Source organism: Hyperolius riggenbachi, chromosome 10 (assembly GCF_040937935.1).
Source record: "Hyperolius riggenbachi isolate aHypRig1 chromosome 10, aHypRig1.pri, whole genome shotgun sequence".
Lineage (NCBI taxonomy): Eukaryota > Metazoa > Chordata > Amphibia > Anura > Hyperoliidae > Hyperolius > Hyperolius riggenbachi.
In genome coordinates this window covers 200,471,973-200,492,338 of record NC_090655.1, presented here as the reverse complement: position 1 = coordinate 200,492,338, position 20,366 = coordinate 200,471,973, and the positions used below count along the sequence as shown (strand labels likewise).

General features: G+C 48.0%; 1 protein-coding gene across 3 annotated transcripts in view; it reads left to right on the top strand.

The window, feature by feature from the left end:
• Window positions 1-18,490, top strand: part of LOC137534226 (transmembrane protein 176B-like) — a 171,334-nt gene extending 152,844 nt beyond the window's left edge. For 2 of the 3 annotated variants that reach the window (XM_068255631.1, XM_068255630.1), the window contains exons 7-8: window positions 12,876-12,992; window positions 17,024-18,490. In XM_068255631.1, the coding sequence (XP_068111732.1) occupies window positions 12,876-12,992; window positions 17,024-17,101 (195 nt within the window). In that variant the 3' untranslated portion in view covers window positions 17,102-18,490. The remainder of the gene's footprint in view (window positions 1-12,875; window positions 12,993-17,023) is intronic. The other variant, XM_068255632.1, reaches the window with a different exon arrangement.
• Window positions 18,491-20,366: the final 1,876 nt, after the last annotated feature.

Below are 20,366 nucleotides of genomic sequence, written 5' to 3'. Positions count from 1 at the left end.
GGCACATCCAGTGCAGCCGGAACATCGCAGCAGTTGGCAGGAGGTGATGCGGCCCTTAGTCCCCGCTCGGCGCGGCAGACTAAGCGGGCCCAACGCAAGGATTCCCATTCTACGGGTGCCGCCCCTTCCCCCGCGGCGGCGACCCACCAAGCTCGTGGTGGAAGCAGGAGCCCCACGGAGAAGAACAAGTCCAGAGGGTCGGGCAAGCATAAGGGCCGGTCAGACAGTGCTCCACGAGGGCAGCAGACACGACAGGGTCAGCAAAGCAGGGGCCACGTGGCCGGAGGCGGCCTTGCTCATCAGGCTGATTCGACATCGGAGGAGGACGACAACGCAGCAGGTGGATCAGGCGTGACGGCTGGCGGGGACATGCGTCCAGAGCAGCCAGGTGAGGCCAATTTAGCTGCTGTTAATGCTCTAGCCTCTTTGTTATTGGGAATTTGTGCGGGTAGACAAGGTGGGGCGGGTAGTTTTGCAGCGGCGGCGGGGCCGCAGGTGCCGCAGGTACAGTCGGCTTCTCCTGTAGCAGCGGTGTTGCCCGTGTCGCCAGTGGGGGCGTGGGCATCTTCGCCTTCGCCGGCAGTTTCCTACACGGGTTTGGTACCTTTGGCGTTGATGTCGCCTCAGGCACCAGGTGCAGCCACGCAAGGGGTGGTTCAGGTGGCTCCTCCGAGTGCACCTGTGCTGAGCGGGGTTCAGTCAGAGGTGGCGGTACAAACTGAAGGGTCGGGAGGTGAGCAGTCAGTACTTAGTGGGGCAGGTCAGGTGCGTTTGGCGGATGCATCTCACGCGGAGTTGTACGTTTGCTTCAATGGCCTTCTTGGTTCCCATTTGAAGCAAGAAGTAAAGGAGCGGATCTGGAAGGGCGAGTATATAGAGATATTCTCGCTCCTTCAGCTGGAGAAATTTAATCTGGATAAAGGGAAGCCCGATGAGAAGAAGAGGGAGGAGGAAAGACGGTATAGGCTGATACCTCGCACTTTCCAGAATTGGTTTCAGGCTTTCTCAATACTGGCAAGTGTGACTGGAGAGAAGCAGCCCGAGCATTGCTCGGCTCTATTTGGGTACATGGATTCAATCGGGGAGGCTTATCGGTCGTATGGCGGGAATGCTTGGCTGCGGTACGACGAACAGTTCCGGCAGACGAAAGCTGTGCGGTCGGAGGTTCGTTGGGACCACAAGGATATTACCTTGTGGATGCGACTGATGATCCCGTCTAGGGCACCTCCGTCCTTTCCAGCAACAGCCGGCGGATCAGCCCCCGCTGCTCAGTCGGCTACTCGAGGAAAAGGGATCTGTTGGCAATACAACGACGGTTCCTGTCGTTTCGGGCAATCTTGCCGTTTTAAGCATGAGTGCTCCGGTTGCGGAGGCTCCCATGCGGCTTCCAACTGCTACAAACAGCGAAGGTCAAAATCGGGCGATTCTGGGCGTAAAAGGGACGACGCCGGTGAAAGGGGCAGAGATGGCGCCCTTTCTAAGCAGGTATCCTGAACGGGAAGCTGCTGAGTTTTTGAAGGCGGGATTTGAGGAGGGTTTCCGGATCCCAAGCAGTTGTTCGTTGCGGTCGGAACCCCCTTTTAGGAATTTAAAATCTGCTAATGAGCTCCCGGGTGTCGTGGACGCAAAAATAGCTAAAGAAGTTGCGGCGGGTCGTTTGGCGGGTCCGTTCCGTTCTCGCCCGTTGGTCGATCTAATTGTATCACCGCTCGGCGTGGTACCTAAGAAAGAACCTGGGTCTTTCCGCTTAATCCATCACCTGTCTTTCCCTCGCGGGTTTTCTGTAAACGATGGGTTGTCAGAGGACAATACATCGGTAGTGTATACTTCATTCGACGCGGCGTTGACTTGGGTTAGGCGGTTGGGACGGGGAGCGTTTTTGGCCAAAACTGATATTGAATCAGCTTTTAGGTTATTGCCGGTTCACCCTTCTAGTTTTTATCTGTTGGGATGTTTTTGAAGGGGGGAGTTTTTTGTAGATAGATGCCTACCGATGGGGTGTTCTATTTCCTGCACCTATTTCGAGAGGTTCAGCACCTTTCTGGAGTGGGTGGTGAAGGATATGTCAAGTGTCCAATCGGTTATACACTATCTCGATGATTTTTTGTTTATGGGCGCGGCGGATTCTCCAGACTGTGCTTATGCGTTAGCTACCATGCGGCATGTCTGCGAGCGTTTTGGGGTGCCACTTGCGGAGGAAAAAACAGAGGGTCCCGTTACTTCATTGAAATTTTTGGGCATTACCATAGACACCGTGGCTATGGAATGCAGTCTGCCAGACGACAAGGTGGAGAACCTGAGGGAATCTATTTTGTCGGCCATCAAAGGGAAGAAAATTACCCTGAGGGAAGTTCAGTCTCTCTTGGGCAAGTTAAATTTTGCCTGCAGAATTATGCCCATGGGGCGCATATTTTGCAGGCGTCTGGCAATGGTTACCGCAGGGGTATCTGCGCCACATCACCGCCTTCGGCTGACCGCGGATCTGAAAGCTGATTTGCGGGTGTGGTTGATTTTCTTAGCAGAATTCAATTGCAAGTCTCTCTGGATGCAGGAGGTGGTTAGTAATGCGGAGTTGGTGTTGTTCACGGACGCGGCGGGCTCGTTGGGTTTTGGTGCCTTTTTTGCAGGGCAATGGTGCGCGGTTCCTTGGGACAAGTCCTGGGTGGAGGCGGGTTTTACTTCCAACCTGGTGTTGTTGGAGTTATTCCCCATAGTGGTGGCAGTCCGGATTTGGGGTCGACAGTTGGCCAACAGGCGGGTCAGGATCCATTGTGATAATATGGGGGTGGTCGGGGCGATCAACAGCTGTTCGGCGTCCTCTCCCCCGGTTATAAGTTTGATGCGTCAATTGGTTTTGGACTGTCTGCGTTTTAATATTTACTTGTTTGCTGTGCATATACCTGGGGTCGACAATGTCATTGCTGACGCGCTTTCTCGATTCCAGTGGGACAGATTCCGGGCGGCGGCTCCCACGGCGGAAGAGCGTGGGGTTCCTTGCCCATCCACGATGTGGAGGATTCCTTTCGGGTCATGTCCTGTATGATCAGGAGATCATTGTCGGGGTCATCATTAGCAGCGTACACGGTGGTATGGAACGCGTGGGATGCTTTGATGACGCAAGTTGGAGGTTGTGCTTCGGACGAGGAGCGGTTATGCTTGCTGTTGTATTTCCTGGGGTCGAATTTCGCAGATGGTATTTCAGCTTCTGCAGTGGCAAAAAAGTTATCCGCATTGGCATTTTGGTTTAAAGTCAGGGGGCTGGTGGATGTCACAAAAGATTTTCGTGTTAGGCAGGCCCTCAGAGGATATCGGGTGGGAGCGGTTCGCAGGGAGGCTAGGCGCCCGGTTACTTTTGAGCTGTTGGGTAGGCTGGCAGCGGTGCTGCCTGGTTTGTGCTCTTCGAGTTACGAGTGTGGCCTATTCAGGGCCGCATTTGTGTTGGCCTTCTTCGGGGCCTTTAGAATAGGCGAATTGGTAAGCCGCAACAAAGCGGGAGTGGGTGGCATCCTCGCGGAGCACGTCACGGTTCTTGGCGATACGGTGATTATTTATTTACCTCGTTCAAAAACTGACCAGGCGGGCAAGGGAAGAGCCATTACTCTTTTTCAAATTGGGGGGTCATTGTGCCCTCTCTTTAATGTGCAGTGGTTGGTGGCAGCCCGCCCCCCACGTTCGTCGGTTTTTCTGGTACACCTGGATGGTACTCCTATGTCCAGGTTCCAGTTCGTGTCAATATTTCGTAAGTGCTTAGGTCTCCTTGGGCTCCCTTGCAGCGAGTTTGCCTCCCACTCTTTTCGAATTGGGGCGGCTATGGAGGCGTCACGCTGGGGGTTGAGTGAGGGGGTGATCAAGCAGATTGGTCGGTGGGAATCGTTACGTTATAAGTCCTATATCAGACCTCATTTAGTTTAGGTTTCGGGGGGCTGGGGATAACTGGGACAATTGCTGTCAGTTTTTGTTCTCTTGTTGGAGGTCCGCCGGTTGCCGTTTGGATTGTGGGGCACTCCTATGTTAGCAGGGGTGCTAGGAGGGCGGATGTTAGGCCCGAAGGTCGCCAGCCCGGTTTCCCTAGGGAACAGGTGCGTATCCGCTGGATAGGTTTCCCTGGGTTGGTTTGGCCTAACCTGTTGCCGGAGCTGCACAAGCTGGCACGATTGGACAGAGCCCCTGACATCCTCATATTGCATGCCGGGGGAAATGATTTAGCTGCTAGATCTACCAGAGTCATCATCAAAGAAATAAAATTTGATTTTTTGCGGGTTCGGTCTCTGTTCCCGGAGACGATCGTAGTGTGGTCGGATATGGTGGCGCGGGAGTATTGGAGGTTAGCAAATTCGGTCCACAAAGTCAACAAGGCGAGGATAAAGCTTAATAAGGAAGTAGCGAGGTTTTTTATCCGGAATGGAGGATTGGCCATCAGGCACTTGGAATTGGAGGAGGACATTGGACTGTTTCTACGTCGGGATGGTGTGCACCTGAACGATGTGGGGATGGATTTATGGGCCCTGGGAATTGAGGACGGTATACAAAGAGCTCTGAGGTTCGGGGCCTCAAGGGCATAAGGGGTCATGCCCTTTCATAGTGGAGGGGTAAAAAGGGGCTCCGGAGGTCGGTTTCTTGTGGTAGATTTGTCGCGGGACAAATCCGGTGGCTTGAAGTGAACAACGAGAGAGACGACTTCGGGGCATGCAGCTGTCCCCGAGCCGAGGTGTGCGGCTGGGGGCCGGTACAAGGCTGCATGTCACACGGGTGTTTTCGTATCCTGCATTCGGTACCTCCGGACCCCTGTACCCCAGCTCTTTGCGTATCCTGTTTGGTTATTGTTATCTATGATTGTTTTGGATGGTTGTTAATTGGCTAAATAAAGATGGGGCTGCTATGGCCTTAAATTAATCCAATGCCAGGTAGTCCGTGTGCATTCATTTATTAGGTTAAGTGTGGTAATTGGAATGGTTGCGGGGTGGATGGGGGGTAAGGGGAGGTAGGCTCTACCATTATCATGTCTTTAACTACTTTGAGACAAAAGAACGCAATTCGAAGATCATTCCATCCGAACTTTTTCACATAATCTTAATTGTGGCAAAGAAAGTTATATTTCAAAAGTGGATCAGCCCACATCCTCCCACTGTTGAAAACGTTAAGGAGGAGCTCCTGAAGCTATTTCTACTGGAGAAATTACATACGTTACAGGAAAAGGAAAAGAGATCCAACAAATTCTTCAAGAAATGGAGACAATTTATTCAGCAAACCTTTTCGCAACAGGAAATAGACTCCTTGATGGAACATTTTAAATACTCAACATGGTATTGCACTCAGCAACTCTTGGGTACCTTGGGAAAGCTACAGATCTCAAGTACTCTGAATGCTTAAGCATCCTATGTCATACAATGATTTAGCCTAGGATATGGGCGAATATAAAGCCAAGTCTTGTAGAGTTAGTGAATGGGTAGAACTTAAACAAAGAGGGTGGAGAAACCAAGGGGGTTTTAGAGGGGGGTAAGGGGAGGGGGGAGGGAGTGATTCCAAGGTTTGTCAACTAAGAGATGTTACCTGTTCAAATGAATATTGCATTGTGTCACGGACGATTGCGGGGACGCAGGCGCGTCCTGGAACCGCCCGTGAAGAAAAGCAATCGCACTCGATTCTCTGCGTCGATTGCGCTTCAAATCGATAGAATCTGGATTTATTGTGTAGGAGGTCTGCAGTCCTTTCTTAGCAGAGGAATAGCATCACCTTAACTGCAGGATGGCTCTTTTGATATGCTAATGAGCCTGGGCCCAGAGAGTCCCTGGCTTCAAGCTGTGCTGATGGCCCATCCATCAGGTATAAGGTGACAAACACCATGACAGAACCAAATTTAGAGTGAGGGAACTCAGACACTCCGACTCCTTTTCCCAGCAGGGAGCCGACATGTGGCTTGCTGCTGCCAACTTCAAAGAACCTTTGCCTGGGAATGACCTGGTATAAATCCCAGGGGTCTCTCATATTCCATAAATGGCTATATGTATCATATTTTCTGTGTTGCCAGGCTGGCAGACCCTCCAAACTAACAGAGCAGGTAGGGCCCTGCCTGGCGTTGGGTCTGAGAACATTTCAGAACCTTCTGAGGTAAAGACTGCCCATTAGGCAGTCCAACAGTGCCCTAATGGTACCACAGGGGTCCCACCCCTCATGTTTGGTATCAGACTGCTGGGTACATCGAGGCAGATCTGAAAATATTAGTAAATCTGCCCTGACCTGTACGGTTCTGTGAGATAGAGCCCATATATGGTTAAGGCATGATTTCTGGTCTCCAGGACAAGGGCAGGACTCATCTCATGTTCTAAGGGGGTGTGTGGGCCCGCCCTCACTTCCTCCTACTGAATCAGGGGCATAAGAATGGGAGAGGAGCCAAAACTCAGACTCCTCCACACTGAACCATCTTGCACTCATCAGATGCCAGCTTGAGGATATGCTGGCATCCACCTGGTCTGAACTCTGAACTCTGGACTTTGAAACCAAGGACTTTATGATTCTTCCCACAATAAGGACATCTTTCCAGAACTAAGTATTTTTCTCCCTTCTTTTATTTTTCATACTGGCTATTACTGTTTTCATAATTGTTGATTTTCATAATTGTCTGTATATATTAATTATTTATATTGCGTGAATAAACGACTTCCCCAAGTCATTCACTTTCCGCTACCCTGCTTATCAGCACACACAGAACTGATCCCGGGTCTCTGAAGATACGCTACTGTTTGTTTGTTGTTGGCTAGACAGAATATCGTGTGTTTAACCGTTTTATTCGCAGGATTAGTCAGTCAGTTAGTGGGCCCCACGGTCCCATAGTAACCGCGGTGGTGGCAGTTTACTCTGAACCAGTGGGTGACGTTGTAATCACCCGTGTCTCACAGGCTCCCTTCTGAGTTGTCTGCGGCTAATTCTTAACGGTTCCTGCGCATTGACTGCGACCAGAGTTCGCACGATCTGTGCGCTGGCACCGTTTAGAAGGCTAAGTGCGGTCAGCCACTGAGGGCTCCTGTGACAGTGTTAGGCAGCGGTTGGGACCTGTGTTGTGCTGAAAGTATCTGCGATAGCGCTAGCGCTATCGAGAAACGAACTAATTCGTTGGTGTAGCTGGAAGGCAATATATTTTTTATATATACAGAGAGACTGTGTAGCCAGTACCCCTCCCCAAAGTTTTATTTTATTTGGCATGGAAATGTCCGGGAACTACCAGAACATGTGCCTAGCAGACCTGGAAAATCTTTGTGAAGAGAGGGGCATTGGCATCCTCCGCAAGACAAAACGGGACCTGATAGCAGACTTGTCCAGATGGGATGCCCAGCAACTGCGGGAGCCGGGAGTGTCCGCTGAGGTGGATACCAGCCCATCTGACAATCAAGGGGAACCAGAGGCTGAAGATCTTAGGCGTACAGAGGTTGAGCATCCTGCGGGCCCTGTTGCAACAGTTACGCCAGAGACTGTCAGTGTGGACCCCAATCCCAGAATTTCTGAAAGTACTCGCCTGGAACCGGCCAGTACTGGACTGTCCGTTTGTACTGATCCGCTAATGCAGCAGGCATTACAAAAGCTGATGGACACTGACCTGGACAAGTACCTGCAGTACATGCGTGAGGAGCGCCAATCTGCGGAACGCAATGCTGCTGCTGCTGCAGAACGCCACGCAGAGAGGGAGGCCGCTGCTGCAGAACGCCACGCGGAGAGGGATGCCGCTGAGCGAGAACGGGAGCGCCAACGACAGCATGAGCTAAACATGGCAAAAGTGCAACAGGCCAGCCGGAGTTCACCGCCCAGTCTCCCTGCTGAAGGAGCTGCACCACCCGTAAGTGCAAAGTTTAAATTTGCTAATATTGAAAAAGACACAGACATTGACTTGTTTTTGCGGTCTTTTGAAAAAGCATGCCGTCAGTATCGTCTGTCCCAAGACCAGTGGGCCAGACATCTGACACCTTTGCTGCGCTACAAAGCGCTTGATGCCTTCGCAGAATTGCCTGCGGAGAAGGATAATGATTATGCTGCTATAAAAGACGCTATCATTACTAAGTACCAGCTGACGCCAGAAGCCTATCGCAAAAAGTTCAGGGCCTGGCAGAAAAAGTCTTCTGATTCGTACCGAGATGTGGTCAGCAGCTTGCTCACCACACTCCGTCAGTGGACTCTAGGCCTCACCAAAGGGTCTTATGGCGTCCTGGAGGACTTGATAGTCCTCGAGCAATTTCTGAACATTTGCCCTGCTGATGTACGACAATTTGTGTTAGAACGCAAGCCGACTTCAGCAACTGTCGCTGCAGACCTTGCTGAGACTTTTGCAACTACCCGGGTGGCTGATACCCGCAGAACTGTCCCATCCAGCTGGAGAGGAGGTCAGCCCAATACCTCGGCAGACCCTCCTGCCCCTGTGAGCCGTCCGCCACAGAGGCCACCCAGCGCAGCTGCTGCACCCAGGCCTGCAGCGCCTGGAGAGGTCACCTGTCACTACTGCCGCCAGCCCGGACACATGAAATTCGACTGTCCGGAGCGGAGACAGACACCACCAGCACCTGGATCATCTGCATCACCTGCACCTCACCCACAGCAGAGGCAACCCGCCAGCGAACCACAGCCTGGATCATCAGATTTTGTCCTGTTTGCCCGCGGAAAGGAAATCCGCGACCGAACCGACCAGCAGCAACTTGTTAGAGTGAACGGCAAAGTTGTCACCGGATTCCGAGACACCGGAGCTGACATCACGTTAGTTCACTCACACCTTGTGCCAAAGGAGAGCATCAGCTCCAGCCGATCCCTTGCCCTTACTGGAGTAGAGGGCACCCTTTTCCACATAGCCCACGCCAGAGTGAAGCTGGATTGGGGAGTGGGAGGGGTCCAAGAAAGGGTTGTTGGGGTTATGAAGGATCTCCCAGTCCCTGTGTTGCTAGGGACTGATTTGGGCAAGCTTGTGTCCTACTATGAACCTGCCACGACCGCCTTGTCGCTCACGGAAGGAGACGGACTCTCCACCCACCACCAGGTACTTTATACACTTGGGGGAGCACCAGGGGGAGGTGGGTTGAATGTGCCCAGTTCAAGGGTACCAGGTTCAATAGTGCCTGCTTCAAAGGCACCTGAGTTTGAGGTACAGACTGTCTGTTGTGATGATGCTGTAACTGTACCTGAGTCTCCTGTACAACCTGTCTGTAATGAAAAAATGTCTATACCTGTCAATGTCATTACTGCATGCAATGATGATCTGAGTAATGTCCGTCTGTGCCATTCTGACAGTGTACCTGTGCTAGCAATACCGCGCAGCTGCACTGCTCAGAACCCGAGCTCAGAACAGGTGGAGGGGGTTCCGGCCTCCTCCCCCTCCTCTGACCGCAGGGATGAGACCTTTCAGCCGCTGGCCTCGTGTGACATGAGCCAGTTGGCTGAAACTGACAGCGCCGTATTCTCAGCCGCACTACAAAGTGACCCAAGCCTGGAGGTGCTCATGCAGCAAGCCGCTGAGCCCCTCGCAGACGGGGCCGCTTTCAAGGTGTACTGGGAAGGTGGGAGACTGTACAGTGAGTCTGTACAGCCCCCTACAGGTAGATCCCACGCGGATACCAAGTGGCTTGTGGTCCCGAGTGCGTTTAGGGGACATGTGCTGAAATCCGCACATGGTAATCCTCTGACCGGGCACTCGGGTGTCCGCAAGACACTCGCCGGTATTCGGAAACAGTTTTATTGGCCCCGGATGAACAGGGATGTAGCCAACTACTGCAGGGCATGTGCCGTCTGTCAGGAGCTGGGAAGGTCCAGGGATTCCCGCGGGGTTCCCTTAGGTCCACAGCCACTCATCAGGGGAACCCTGCGTGGGCTGGCTGTTGACCTAACCAACCCACTGCCCGTTGTCCGCAGTCCCGGCAGACACCACGTCCGACTGCAGTGGCGCAAACGCCCTGTCCAGAACGGTACATGTTGGGTCAACCCTGAGGGTAGCAGACCGCGACCGGTCCAGGGGAACCGAGCCACAGGCTCCAATAGGTTTTCCCGCCGTACCGGCAACTCGAGGCCCGTCAGCCAGGTTAGCGGCGCCGCCACACATCTTGCGGATGAGTGGCTAAGCCACGGACAAGGGGGGGGGGCTGTCACGGACGATTGCGGGGACGCAGGCGCGTCCTGGAACCGCCCGTGAAGAAAAGCAATCGCACTCGATTCTCTGCGTCGATTGCGCTTCAAATCGATAGAATCTGGATTTATTGTGTAGGAGGTCTGCAGTCCTTTCTTAGCAGAGGAATAGCATCACCTTAACTGCAGGATGGCTCTTTTGATATGCTAATGAGCCTGGGCCCAGAGAGTCCCTGGCTTCAAGCTGTGCTGATGGCCCATCCATCAGGTATAAGGTGACAAACACCATGACAGAACCAAATTTAGAGTGAGGGAACTCAGACACTCCGACTCCTTTTCCCAGCAGGGAGCCGACATGTGGCTTGCTGCTGCCAACTTCAAAGAACCTTTGCCTGGGAATGACCTGGTATAAATCCCAGGGGTCTCTCATATTCCATAAATGGCTATATGTATCATATTTTCTGTGTTGCCAGGCTGGCAGACCCTCCAAACTAACAGAGCAGGTAGGGCCCTGCCTGGCGTTGGGTCTGAGAACATTTCAGAACCTTCTGAGGTAAAGACTGCCCATTAGGCAGTCCAACAGTGCCCTAATGGTACCACAGGGGTCCCACCCCTCATGTTTGGTATCAGACTGCTGGGTACATCGAGGCAGATCTGAAAATATTAGTAAATCTGCCCTGACCTGTACGGTTCTGTGAGATAGAGCCCATATATGGTTAAGGCATGATTTCTGGTCTCCAGGACAAGGGCAGGACTCATCTCATGTTCTAAGGGGGTGTGTGGGCCCGCCCTCACTTCCTCCTACTGAATCAGGGGCATAAGAATGGGAGAGGAGCCAAAACTGAGACTCCTCCACACTGAACCATCTTGCACTCATCAGATGCCAGCTTGAGGATATGCTGGCATCCACCTGGTCTGAACTCTGAACTCTGGACTTTGAAACCAAGGACTTTATGATTCTTCCCACAATAAGGACATCTTTCCAGAACTAAGTATTTTTCTCCCTTCTTTTATTTTTCATACTGGCTATTACTGTTTTCATAATTGTTGATTTTCATAATTGTCTGTATATATTAATTATTTATATTGCGTGAATAAACGACTTCCCCAAGTCATTCACTTTCCGCTACCCTGCTTATCAGCACACACAGAACTGATCCCGGGTCTCTGAAGATACGCTACTGTTTGTTTGTTGTTGGCTAGACAGAATATCGTGTGTTTAACCGTTTTATTCGCAGGATTAGTCAGTCAGTTAGTGGGCCCCACGGTCCCATAGTAACCGCGGTGGTGGCAGTTTACTCTGAACCAGTGGGTGACGTTGTAATCACCCGTGTCTCACAGGCTCCCTTCTGAGTTGTCTGCGGCTAATTCTTAACGGTTCCTGCGCATTGACTGCGACCAGAGTTCGCACGATCTGTGCGCTGGCACCGTTTAGAAGGCTAAGTGCGGTCAGCCACTGAGGGCTCCTGTGACACATTGTCATATCATATATCTCTGATGTAGAACATAAGCATGACTGTGTCGCCTAAGAGTTGGGCATATGGCACACCATGCTAGTATTGTACCTGAAATTTTGAAAATGTTTAATAAAACACTTTTGAAAAAAAAATAATTTGCATCTCATTGATCATTCCTACTTAAGGCAGGGTGCACACATAACATAACGTGAAATTCTGCGATTTATATCAAGTGTTATGTTAATGTTGTGTGCGTTTTTGCTCCATTTTTATCGCATTTTTTGCTGCATTTGCATTTTTTACCACGGATGTGTTTTTCAAGCGTCTTGCGTGCGTTTTAATGCGTTGGTGGTTTGCATATAGAAAACGCACATGCGTTTTGTGTGCGTTTTTCATGCGTTTTCACATTTACATTAAGGCAAATCACTAGGAAGACAACAGGAAGCGGAAATACATAAAAAAAAATTGGAGGGGGCAACGCATACAAGAACGCATGGAAAAAGCATAAAAAACAAATACCATTGCATTCCCATTGACTTTCATTATGTGTGTTTTTGCTGTGTCTATGAATATTGTGCAACAAAACCTGCGTTTTCAAAAACGCAAGCATATTTAACGCATATGCGTTTTTTATATTTGTTTTTTCCTGCAGCTCATAGACTTTAATTAGCGGCAAAAACGCAGCATTTTACGCAACGCTAGCGTTTCTGCTATGTGTGCACCTAGGCTGAGAGTCTTACCACTATCATAAACGTACAACTTTACTTTTTTTTTCATTATAATTTTCAACTCACCATTTTCATATAAGAGTGGACTGTGAGTGAACTGAAAATCATTAATGTTTTTATGTACAAATGTTTTAAGATGGTGTATACAAAATAAACTTTAAAAAGTACTGCAGTGACAGTACTATATGCTTTTCTGATTCTTTGTTTGACTTTGTTTGTTCCATTTATAGTGCTGGTCACTGTTTGGTTTTTATCGCTCTGCGATCGCGGTTTTCTGTACATCATTTTTCACATTCGTTAGCGATATTCTGTATTGTGGTGAAATATATAATGTAATTAAGGACGCGTACATCATGCGGAAAAAGCAGAAAGTTGTTCCATTTTAAAACACGGAAACAGAACGTGAACGAATGCAGAAGACTTTTGATTCACGAGTGAGCCATTGGCTTTAATGGTGACAGCTCTGGTGCACGTTTGGCTGCATGCGTGAATCTAACAAATGTGTTCCATACCTTGGAGATATGTCACATTAATAAATAGATCAGTATGAATGCCATGTAGTACCTGACCTCCTGTATTTCCTCTCTTTTATGCACAGACATTTCTGTATGGGATAGTCATCCTTTCCATACTCATAACAATCTGGGGTGTCTGCCTCTCAGCTGTAACTCTGGGCTACAGACTGAAAGAGATGGTCTATGCCTGCAAATATCAGGTAAGTCTTGGTAGATTTACACACATGCATGTTACATAAGGAAGCACCGAGATAAGTGATGGCCAGGAATTATGCCTATGCATAATTACACATTGTAATTCGCAAGTACAGCATGTAATCATATTTGCGGATTGCAGTTATTGATTTGTAAAAAAATTTTGGAATCATGTACGATTTTCGTTCCACTTCTCACTTGTACACCACTTTGTATTGGTCCTTCATGTGGAATTCCAATTAAATTGATTCATGTTTGTGGCAGTAATGTGACAAAATATGGAAAACTTCAAAGAAGCCGAATACTTTTGCAAGCCACTGTATGTATTTCATTTTAAACAATACCAGTTGCTTGGCAGCCCTGCAGGTCTATTTGGCTGCAGTAGTGTCTGAATACGGCCCAGTGCACACCAAAAACCTCTAGCAGATCTGCAAAACGTAAGAGGTTTTTGAAGCAGATTTCAGAGCGATTCTAGGCATGTTTAGAGACGTTTTCTAAACATGCCTAGCATTGTTTGGAGCGTTTTTGTGTAGCAGATTACAAATATTGTTACAGTAAAAGCTATTACTGAACAGCTTCTGTAACAAAAATTCCTGGAAAACTGCTCTGATCTAGCGTTTTTCAGAGCAGTTTTCCACTTTCCTATACTTTAACATTCTAAAAAATGCTGCAGCCCCTGACTTTGCGTTTGTGGAAAAAAACGAGCCGCTCTGGTGTGCACCAGCCCGTTCCCTTTCATTAGCCAAGCGGTTTTCCCCCTGCAATCGTTTTAAAAAACGCTCCAGAACCGCTCTGGTGTGCACCAGACCTAACACCAGAAACAATCATGCAGCTAATCTTGTCAGATCTGACAATATTGTCAGAAACACCTGATCTGCTTATGCTTGTTCAGGGTCTATGGCTAAAAGCAGGGGCGTAGCAATAGGGGGTGCAGAGGTAGCGACCGCATCGGGGCCCTTGGGCCAGAGGGGCCCCGAAGGGCCCTTCCTCAACTACAGTATTAGCTCTCTATTGGTCCTATGCTCATAATAATCACTTCTATAGATACTTTGAATAGTGGTAATCATTAACAAGCTGTCCCCCATCCCCTTCTTGCACCTCTGACACTGTAGTTGCCATTGGCAGGTTTTGGTGCACTGTATCAATTGTTATGTATATAGTACTTGGGAGGCCCCGTTGTAAAACTTGCATTGGGGCCCACAGCTCCTTAGCTACGCCACTGGCTAAAAGTTTTAGAGGTAAATGGATCAGCAGGATAGCCAGGCAACTGGTATTGCTTAAAGAGACACTGAAGCAGAAAAAAAAGATGATATAATGAATTGGTTGTGTAGTACAGATAATTACTAGAACATTAGTAGCAAAGAAAATATTCTCATATTTTTATTTTCTGTTATATAGATTTTTTTATAACATTGCACCATTCTCTAATATTTGCAGTTTACACACTACTCAGCATTCTAAATGATTTTACAGAGCAGGCAAATGTACTTTTGTACTCTTCTCTGCAGAAAAAAAAGAAAATACAACTGACAGTTGAGATAAAAAGCTTCAGAAGACAGAGCTTTCTGTGACTTTGAAAGTCGTGGAGCTCAATGGCTCTTTTGCATAGATAACAACTGGAGTTTCTTAATGCTTCCTTTACTGGAAACAGTGTTAGACTTATGTCTCTGCTCCTAGTGTTTTATTTTTTAGCTGTTCTACACATACAAATCGTATCATTATTATTATTTTTTTGCTTCAGTGTCCCTTTAACCACTTGCCGACCGCGCACTCATACCGCGCATCGGCAAATCGGCAGCTGCAGGACCAGCGACTGCGTCGCCGGCTGCAGGCTACTTAATCAGGAAGCAGCCGCTCGCGCGAGCGGCTGCTTCCTGTCAATTCACAGCGGGGGGCGCCGTGAATAGCCTGCGGGCCGCCGATCGCGGCTCGCAGGCTAAACGTAAACACAAGCGGAAATAATCCGCTTTGTTTACATTGTACGGTGCTGCTGCGCAGCAGCGCCGTAAGGCAGATCGGCGATCCCCGGCCAATCAGCGGCCGGGGATCGCCGCCATGTGACAGCCTGTCACTGGCTGCACAGGACGGATAGCGTCCTGTGCAGCCCCGATCTCCGGGGGGGAGCAGGTAGGAGAGGGAGGGGGGAATTTCGCCGCGGAGGGGGGCTTTGAGGTGCCCCCCCCGCAACACCCAGGAAGGCAGAAGAGATCAGACCCCCCCTGCACATCATCCCCATAGGGGGGAAAAAAGGGGGGCAATCTGATCTCTCTGCCTGCTACCTGATCTGTGCTGGGGGCTGCAGAGCCCACCCAGCACAGATCACTAAAAACAGCGCTGGTCCTTAAGGGGAGGTAAAGGGTGGGTCATCAAGTGGTTTAAAGGAAATAAATATGACAGCCTCCACATCCCTCACACTAGAGTTGTCCTTTAAGGTTTAAACCACTGGCAACAAAAGTGAGTAGAGCCCTAAGTGAAGAATGTCAAAATTGTGCCTAAAATGTCAATATTTTGTGTGTCCATCGTTATTTTCCAGCACTGCCTTAATGCTCTTGGAGTTAGAGTTTACTGGAGCCTCACAACTTATAGATGAATAGAGTGTAGTTTATATAACCGCTCTTATTTGATACAGTGGCTCGATAGTGTGATGGTTAGGGGCTCTGTCTCTGACATGGGAGACCGGGGCTCTTCCTAATCCAGTGAGCATACAAATTCTGGAACTATTATCTTTCATATGCACTTGACACGTTGAAATAGGGGTGTCTAAATGTGAGACCGCTGAGACCGGTAAATTATACTCTACCCCCATTGCTATGTTATATGTTGGTGGTGGGTGTGCCAGCCCATTCATACTTTGATTCATTAAAATAACATTAATAAAAGTTATATTTTAGGTATTATATTTACCGGTTAGGAGGGGCTTTGTATCAGGGACTGTGGTTCAGTCCCAGTGTTTTGCTGTCATTTACCCAATCCTAGTTCTCTTAGTACAGTGTTTGTAACTATGCTGAACCCCATTATCCAGTATCTAAACGACTTGGTCAATCTGAATAAGTGAATTATCTGCACACATACACTCACTGGTCACTTTATTATTTACAACTTGCTAGTAACAGCTTAGACCCCCTTTTGCCTTCAGAACTACATCAATGAAACATTTGTTAAGAGATTTTAGTCCATATTGACATGTAGCATCATGCAGTTGTTTCAGATTTGTCAACTGTACATCCATGATGCATATCTTCTGTTCCATCATATCTCGGAGGTTCTCTGTTACAACAAGTGTGAAGCGAAAAAGAAATACCAGATACTCATCTAAAGATAGGGAAGGCTCTGGTTCCTATATAGCCTTCCCCTTCTCCTCAAAGTTGGAGAGTGACGGATGTGTGGAAGGGCATTCCAGAGGAGGGGTGAAGCACATGAAAAATCTTGTATACATGAATGTAAGGAGGTGATTCTAGAGGAGGACAAAAGAAGGACATGTGCAGATCTGAGATTACAATTGGGTTGGTATCTGGAAACGAATGAGGAGATGTACAGGGGGGAGAGATTGTATAGTACTTTGTAGGCCAGGGTTAAGTGTTTGAACTGGATGCTTTGGTTAATTGGTAGCGAATGAAAAGCTTGACAGAGGAGCAGCAGCAACAACTCCTTGGCTTTTATTATTGTTGGAAGTGCCTCATCAAGTTTTTATTACTGAAGACAAAGTGATGTCTGACTTTTTCTTAAAGAACATCCGAGGCCACAAAATAAATGTAGTTTTCCTTACCGGAGGCTTTTTCCAGCCTCTAGAAGTCATGTGTGTCCTTCACCGCATTTTCATTTGTGTCCTTAGTATTATACAGCTTGACAAAAGCAGAAATGTTTTGATGAGAATGGGTAGAAGCAAAGCATTAATAAATGGATGTTATACCTCTGGCTTTTCAGTTTTATGGTGACATCATATGTAATAATCATACAGAACTTATATCTGTACTATAAAATGCTAGTGAGCAGAAACCATTAACCTGTATTTTCTGGGCATGTTTCCATTTTACAGGTTGCTGAAGGAGAGAATGAAGACACAGATGAACCCATGTTGCCACCAAACCCTGTTGGTGACGTCTTTGTTGCCTAAGGGCCACCGGTCTTCTCTGAACACAGCCAACACTTCTCATCCATCTTCTTCAATCTTGCACACTATAGAGTGCCTTCTCCTGCTTGATTATCTTAGTAAAATATTACAGCATAAGAGTGACCTTATGCTGCTGGAATAAAAATGCAAAGCGTAGTAATAGGAATGGTTAATTAAGAGCAAATCTATGTATAAAAATGTTTAACCAATTATGAACTCTTATTGATTAAAAATAATTGAATGTATTTTTCAAAGTGACTGTTAAGTGCAGGAATATTGCAGGGGTTCCCTCGGGTGAAACAAGCCTCAGTTGGTGGGGGGAAAAAGCACCTCCTTGACTCGTCTATAGATAAGCAGTTCAGTAATAAAAGAACAGCATGATAGTGAGGATGTTTAATAAAGAGCCCAATTATAGGGGAGAACTATAATTGTGGGAACTATATTGAGAATGACTAACACAGGTTACTGTAATAGGAACATGGAATGGGGGCTAAACAAGGAGACTGTTACAGTTTAAAACAGTAACACAGTAGTTCCCTTTTTACCCTATTTGGAAGATTCCTCTAGGGTGAAAAGGTTAAGACTGGCTTAGCGGGTCACTACATATCTACCTGGTAGTTAGGCTGCACATAAAACACTTTTAGTATCATTACAGTGGTGGTTGCTGACACAAACTGGCCTCTACTGAACCGCAGCATATCTCCATAGTCATATGAGCACCCAATTAAAAACTACCTGGTAACATTATTGGTACAGAGGTTTTCAAATCACCAGTGTAGTCAGTGAAGGTTTGGTTTTTGATGAAGGAAAGTGGCAGAGGAAGCAGAGGTGTGGAGTGAGCCAGGAGCAGACCTGTTAGGCAAGATGGGGTATCTGGGCCTCCCAACCAGGAAGTCCCATCAAATAGCAGGATTTGGCAAAACTTACTTTGTGGCAATAGCTTACACTGCTGAGACGGCAAGGCTGTATAAAGTAGAGCTTTGACATCAATTTACTTATATACTGCTATAATTGCTTGAACGGTCATCGTATTATCTTTAGAGTCATGTGATGCTCCTTCTTGGTCCAATGTGAAGGGTAAGAGTGGGTAATTCCTCAAGCTTCACTGTTTATCTATGCTGTAGTAAAATGAAGCTACCACCTTGTATGCTACATGCAGCAGGGAGTGGGTGAATAGCAAATGGAACCCAGGAGACAGAGCTGCTATTTTTGAAACTTAGACTGTTTTCTCTGTAGATCACACAAGTAGCCAGAATGGGCTGCACGGGTTGTGGAAAAATTCTGCGGGATGTTTGTAACTTTTTTTAAAGGATTTTTCTTTTTGGGGTTAACTTTAAAGCTTGCTTTAAGTAACTTTTTTTTGCTGTGTTCAATAAAAGATACCGCTCTTTATGAATGTCTTTCAAATTGTTTTACCCAACCTTAAGGGTTCTACATAAACTTAAGTGTACAACTACAACTATTATGCAGCCTTGCTTACCTATCCCATTATCTTGGCTATACACAATCATGAACCAGTGAGTTAAAACAAGATGCAGGTGACAAGTTTAACTGTTCTTAAAACAAAAAAGATGACGAGTCCAGCTGCTAACATGTACTGACCACACCCTCCCCCATCCATGCACTGACTCATGTGTGTAACTTCAGTAGCCTGAGCCCCCAGAAGTATCATGGTGGGCCCCAGCATCATTATCGGAACATAGACCTCTAAATTGTCCACATCCCCCTCCTCTTCCTCTGGGCATCTCGGCACTGAATGCTGAGATCCTCCACTTGCCAATGCATGTCATACAGGAGACCAGATGCAGCATGGACTAGGTAAATATAGCATTTTTTGCTGTGCTCACTCTGCCCAGGAAGGGGGGGGGGAGCAGTCCCCTATTGCACCTGGGCCCCTACCCCCTCACAGGGGGTTATTGTTACACCACTGCACTGACTAACACTGGTGACAAGGCTATATGATGATGTGGAATGAGTGTGTAGTTTGACTTCCACCATGTAGGATACGGGGTCATAATCTAAATCTTTTGGCATGTCAGAGGCTCTACAACATTTCAGTGTTTTCTTCACGCATTATATTCTAGCTTTTCTTTAAATACTTTACCTTGCAGCTCAACTAACAGTTGGCACCCAGGGGGCACTTTTTATGGTTGTCACTGGAACATCAGCTAGGTGTAAATCTCCTGGGGGTAGAGGGGGAGGGACCAACATCTGCCAGAGGTAAGATTCATTCTCTCTTCACACTGTACATAAAAGCATTCCTTAATGGGAACTAAACAGAATGGTTGAAAGCAGATCCTATGCAGATCAACAATGATATTTGTTCACATCAATCTGTTTGGATGAAGTGGATGACGATGAGGGCCGATGGAAACAATGCTAGCCTATGAGAATGGATGGTGTCTGTTCTTACTAGGCTGCTTCGATGTAGGTTTTTCATAATACTCACCTGGCACCATCCATTTTGGTCCTACACCTGTGCTGCCAGAGCCCGTTCAGGTCCCTGCACAGAAGAAAGACTGGAGTACTGATCCGAGCCATTTGCATGCCTGAAAACCTGTGCACAACAGCTAGCTCCTATTCTTTCTGCCATCTTTACCAGATCCCTCCAGGTAGGCAAAGTCCCTGCTTGCTTCAAGAGGTCGATCATCATCCCTGTACCCAAGAAGCAGGGAGTCACCGACCTCAACAACTTCAGACCTGTGGCTCTCACATCCGTCATTATGAAAACGTTTGAGAGCACGGTTATGCCCCTTCTAAAAGTCTCAACAGAGCCCCTGCTAGACCCACACCAGTTTGCATACAGAGCAAACAGGTCCACCGACGACGCCATTAACATTTGCCTGGAGTCAGTATACGAGCATCTGGATAGAGTGAACTCATATGCCAGGATCCTTCTCCTTGACTTTAGCTCAGCGTTTAACACCATCAGCCCTAAAATACTTCAGGAGAACCTTGCTGCGCTCAATGTCCACTCCTCCCTGCACCTGTGGATCACAAACTTCCTCACAAACAGATCCCAGGTCGTCAAGCTAGGTGCCATCCTCTCTCAGCTAAGGACCACCAACACAGCGGCCCCACAAGGCTGCGTCCTGTCACCAATCCTGTTCTCCCTGTATGCAAACATCTGCGAATCCACTGAAAGCTCCGTCAAAGTTATCAAATTTGCAGATGACACCACCATTGTCGGCCTCATCACCAACAACGATGAGGAGGCTTACCGTCACCAGGTCGAAAGTATCTGCAACTGGTGTATGGTGAAGGGGCT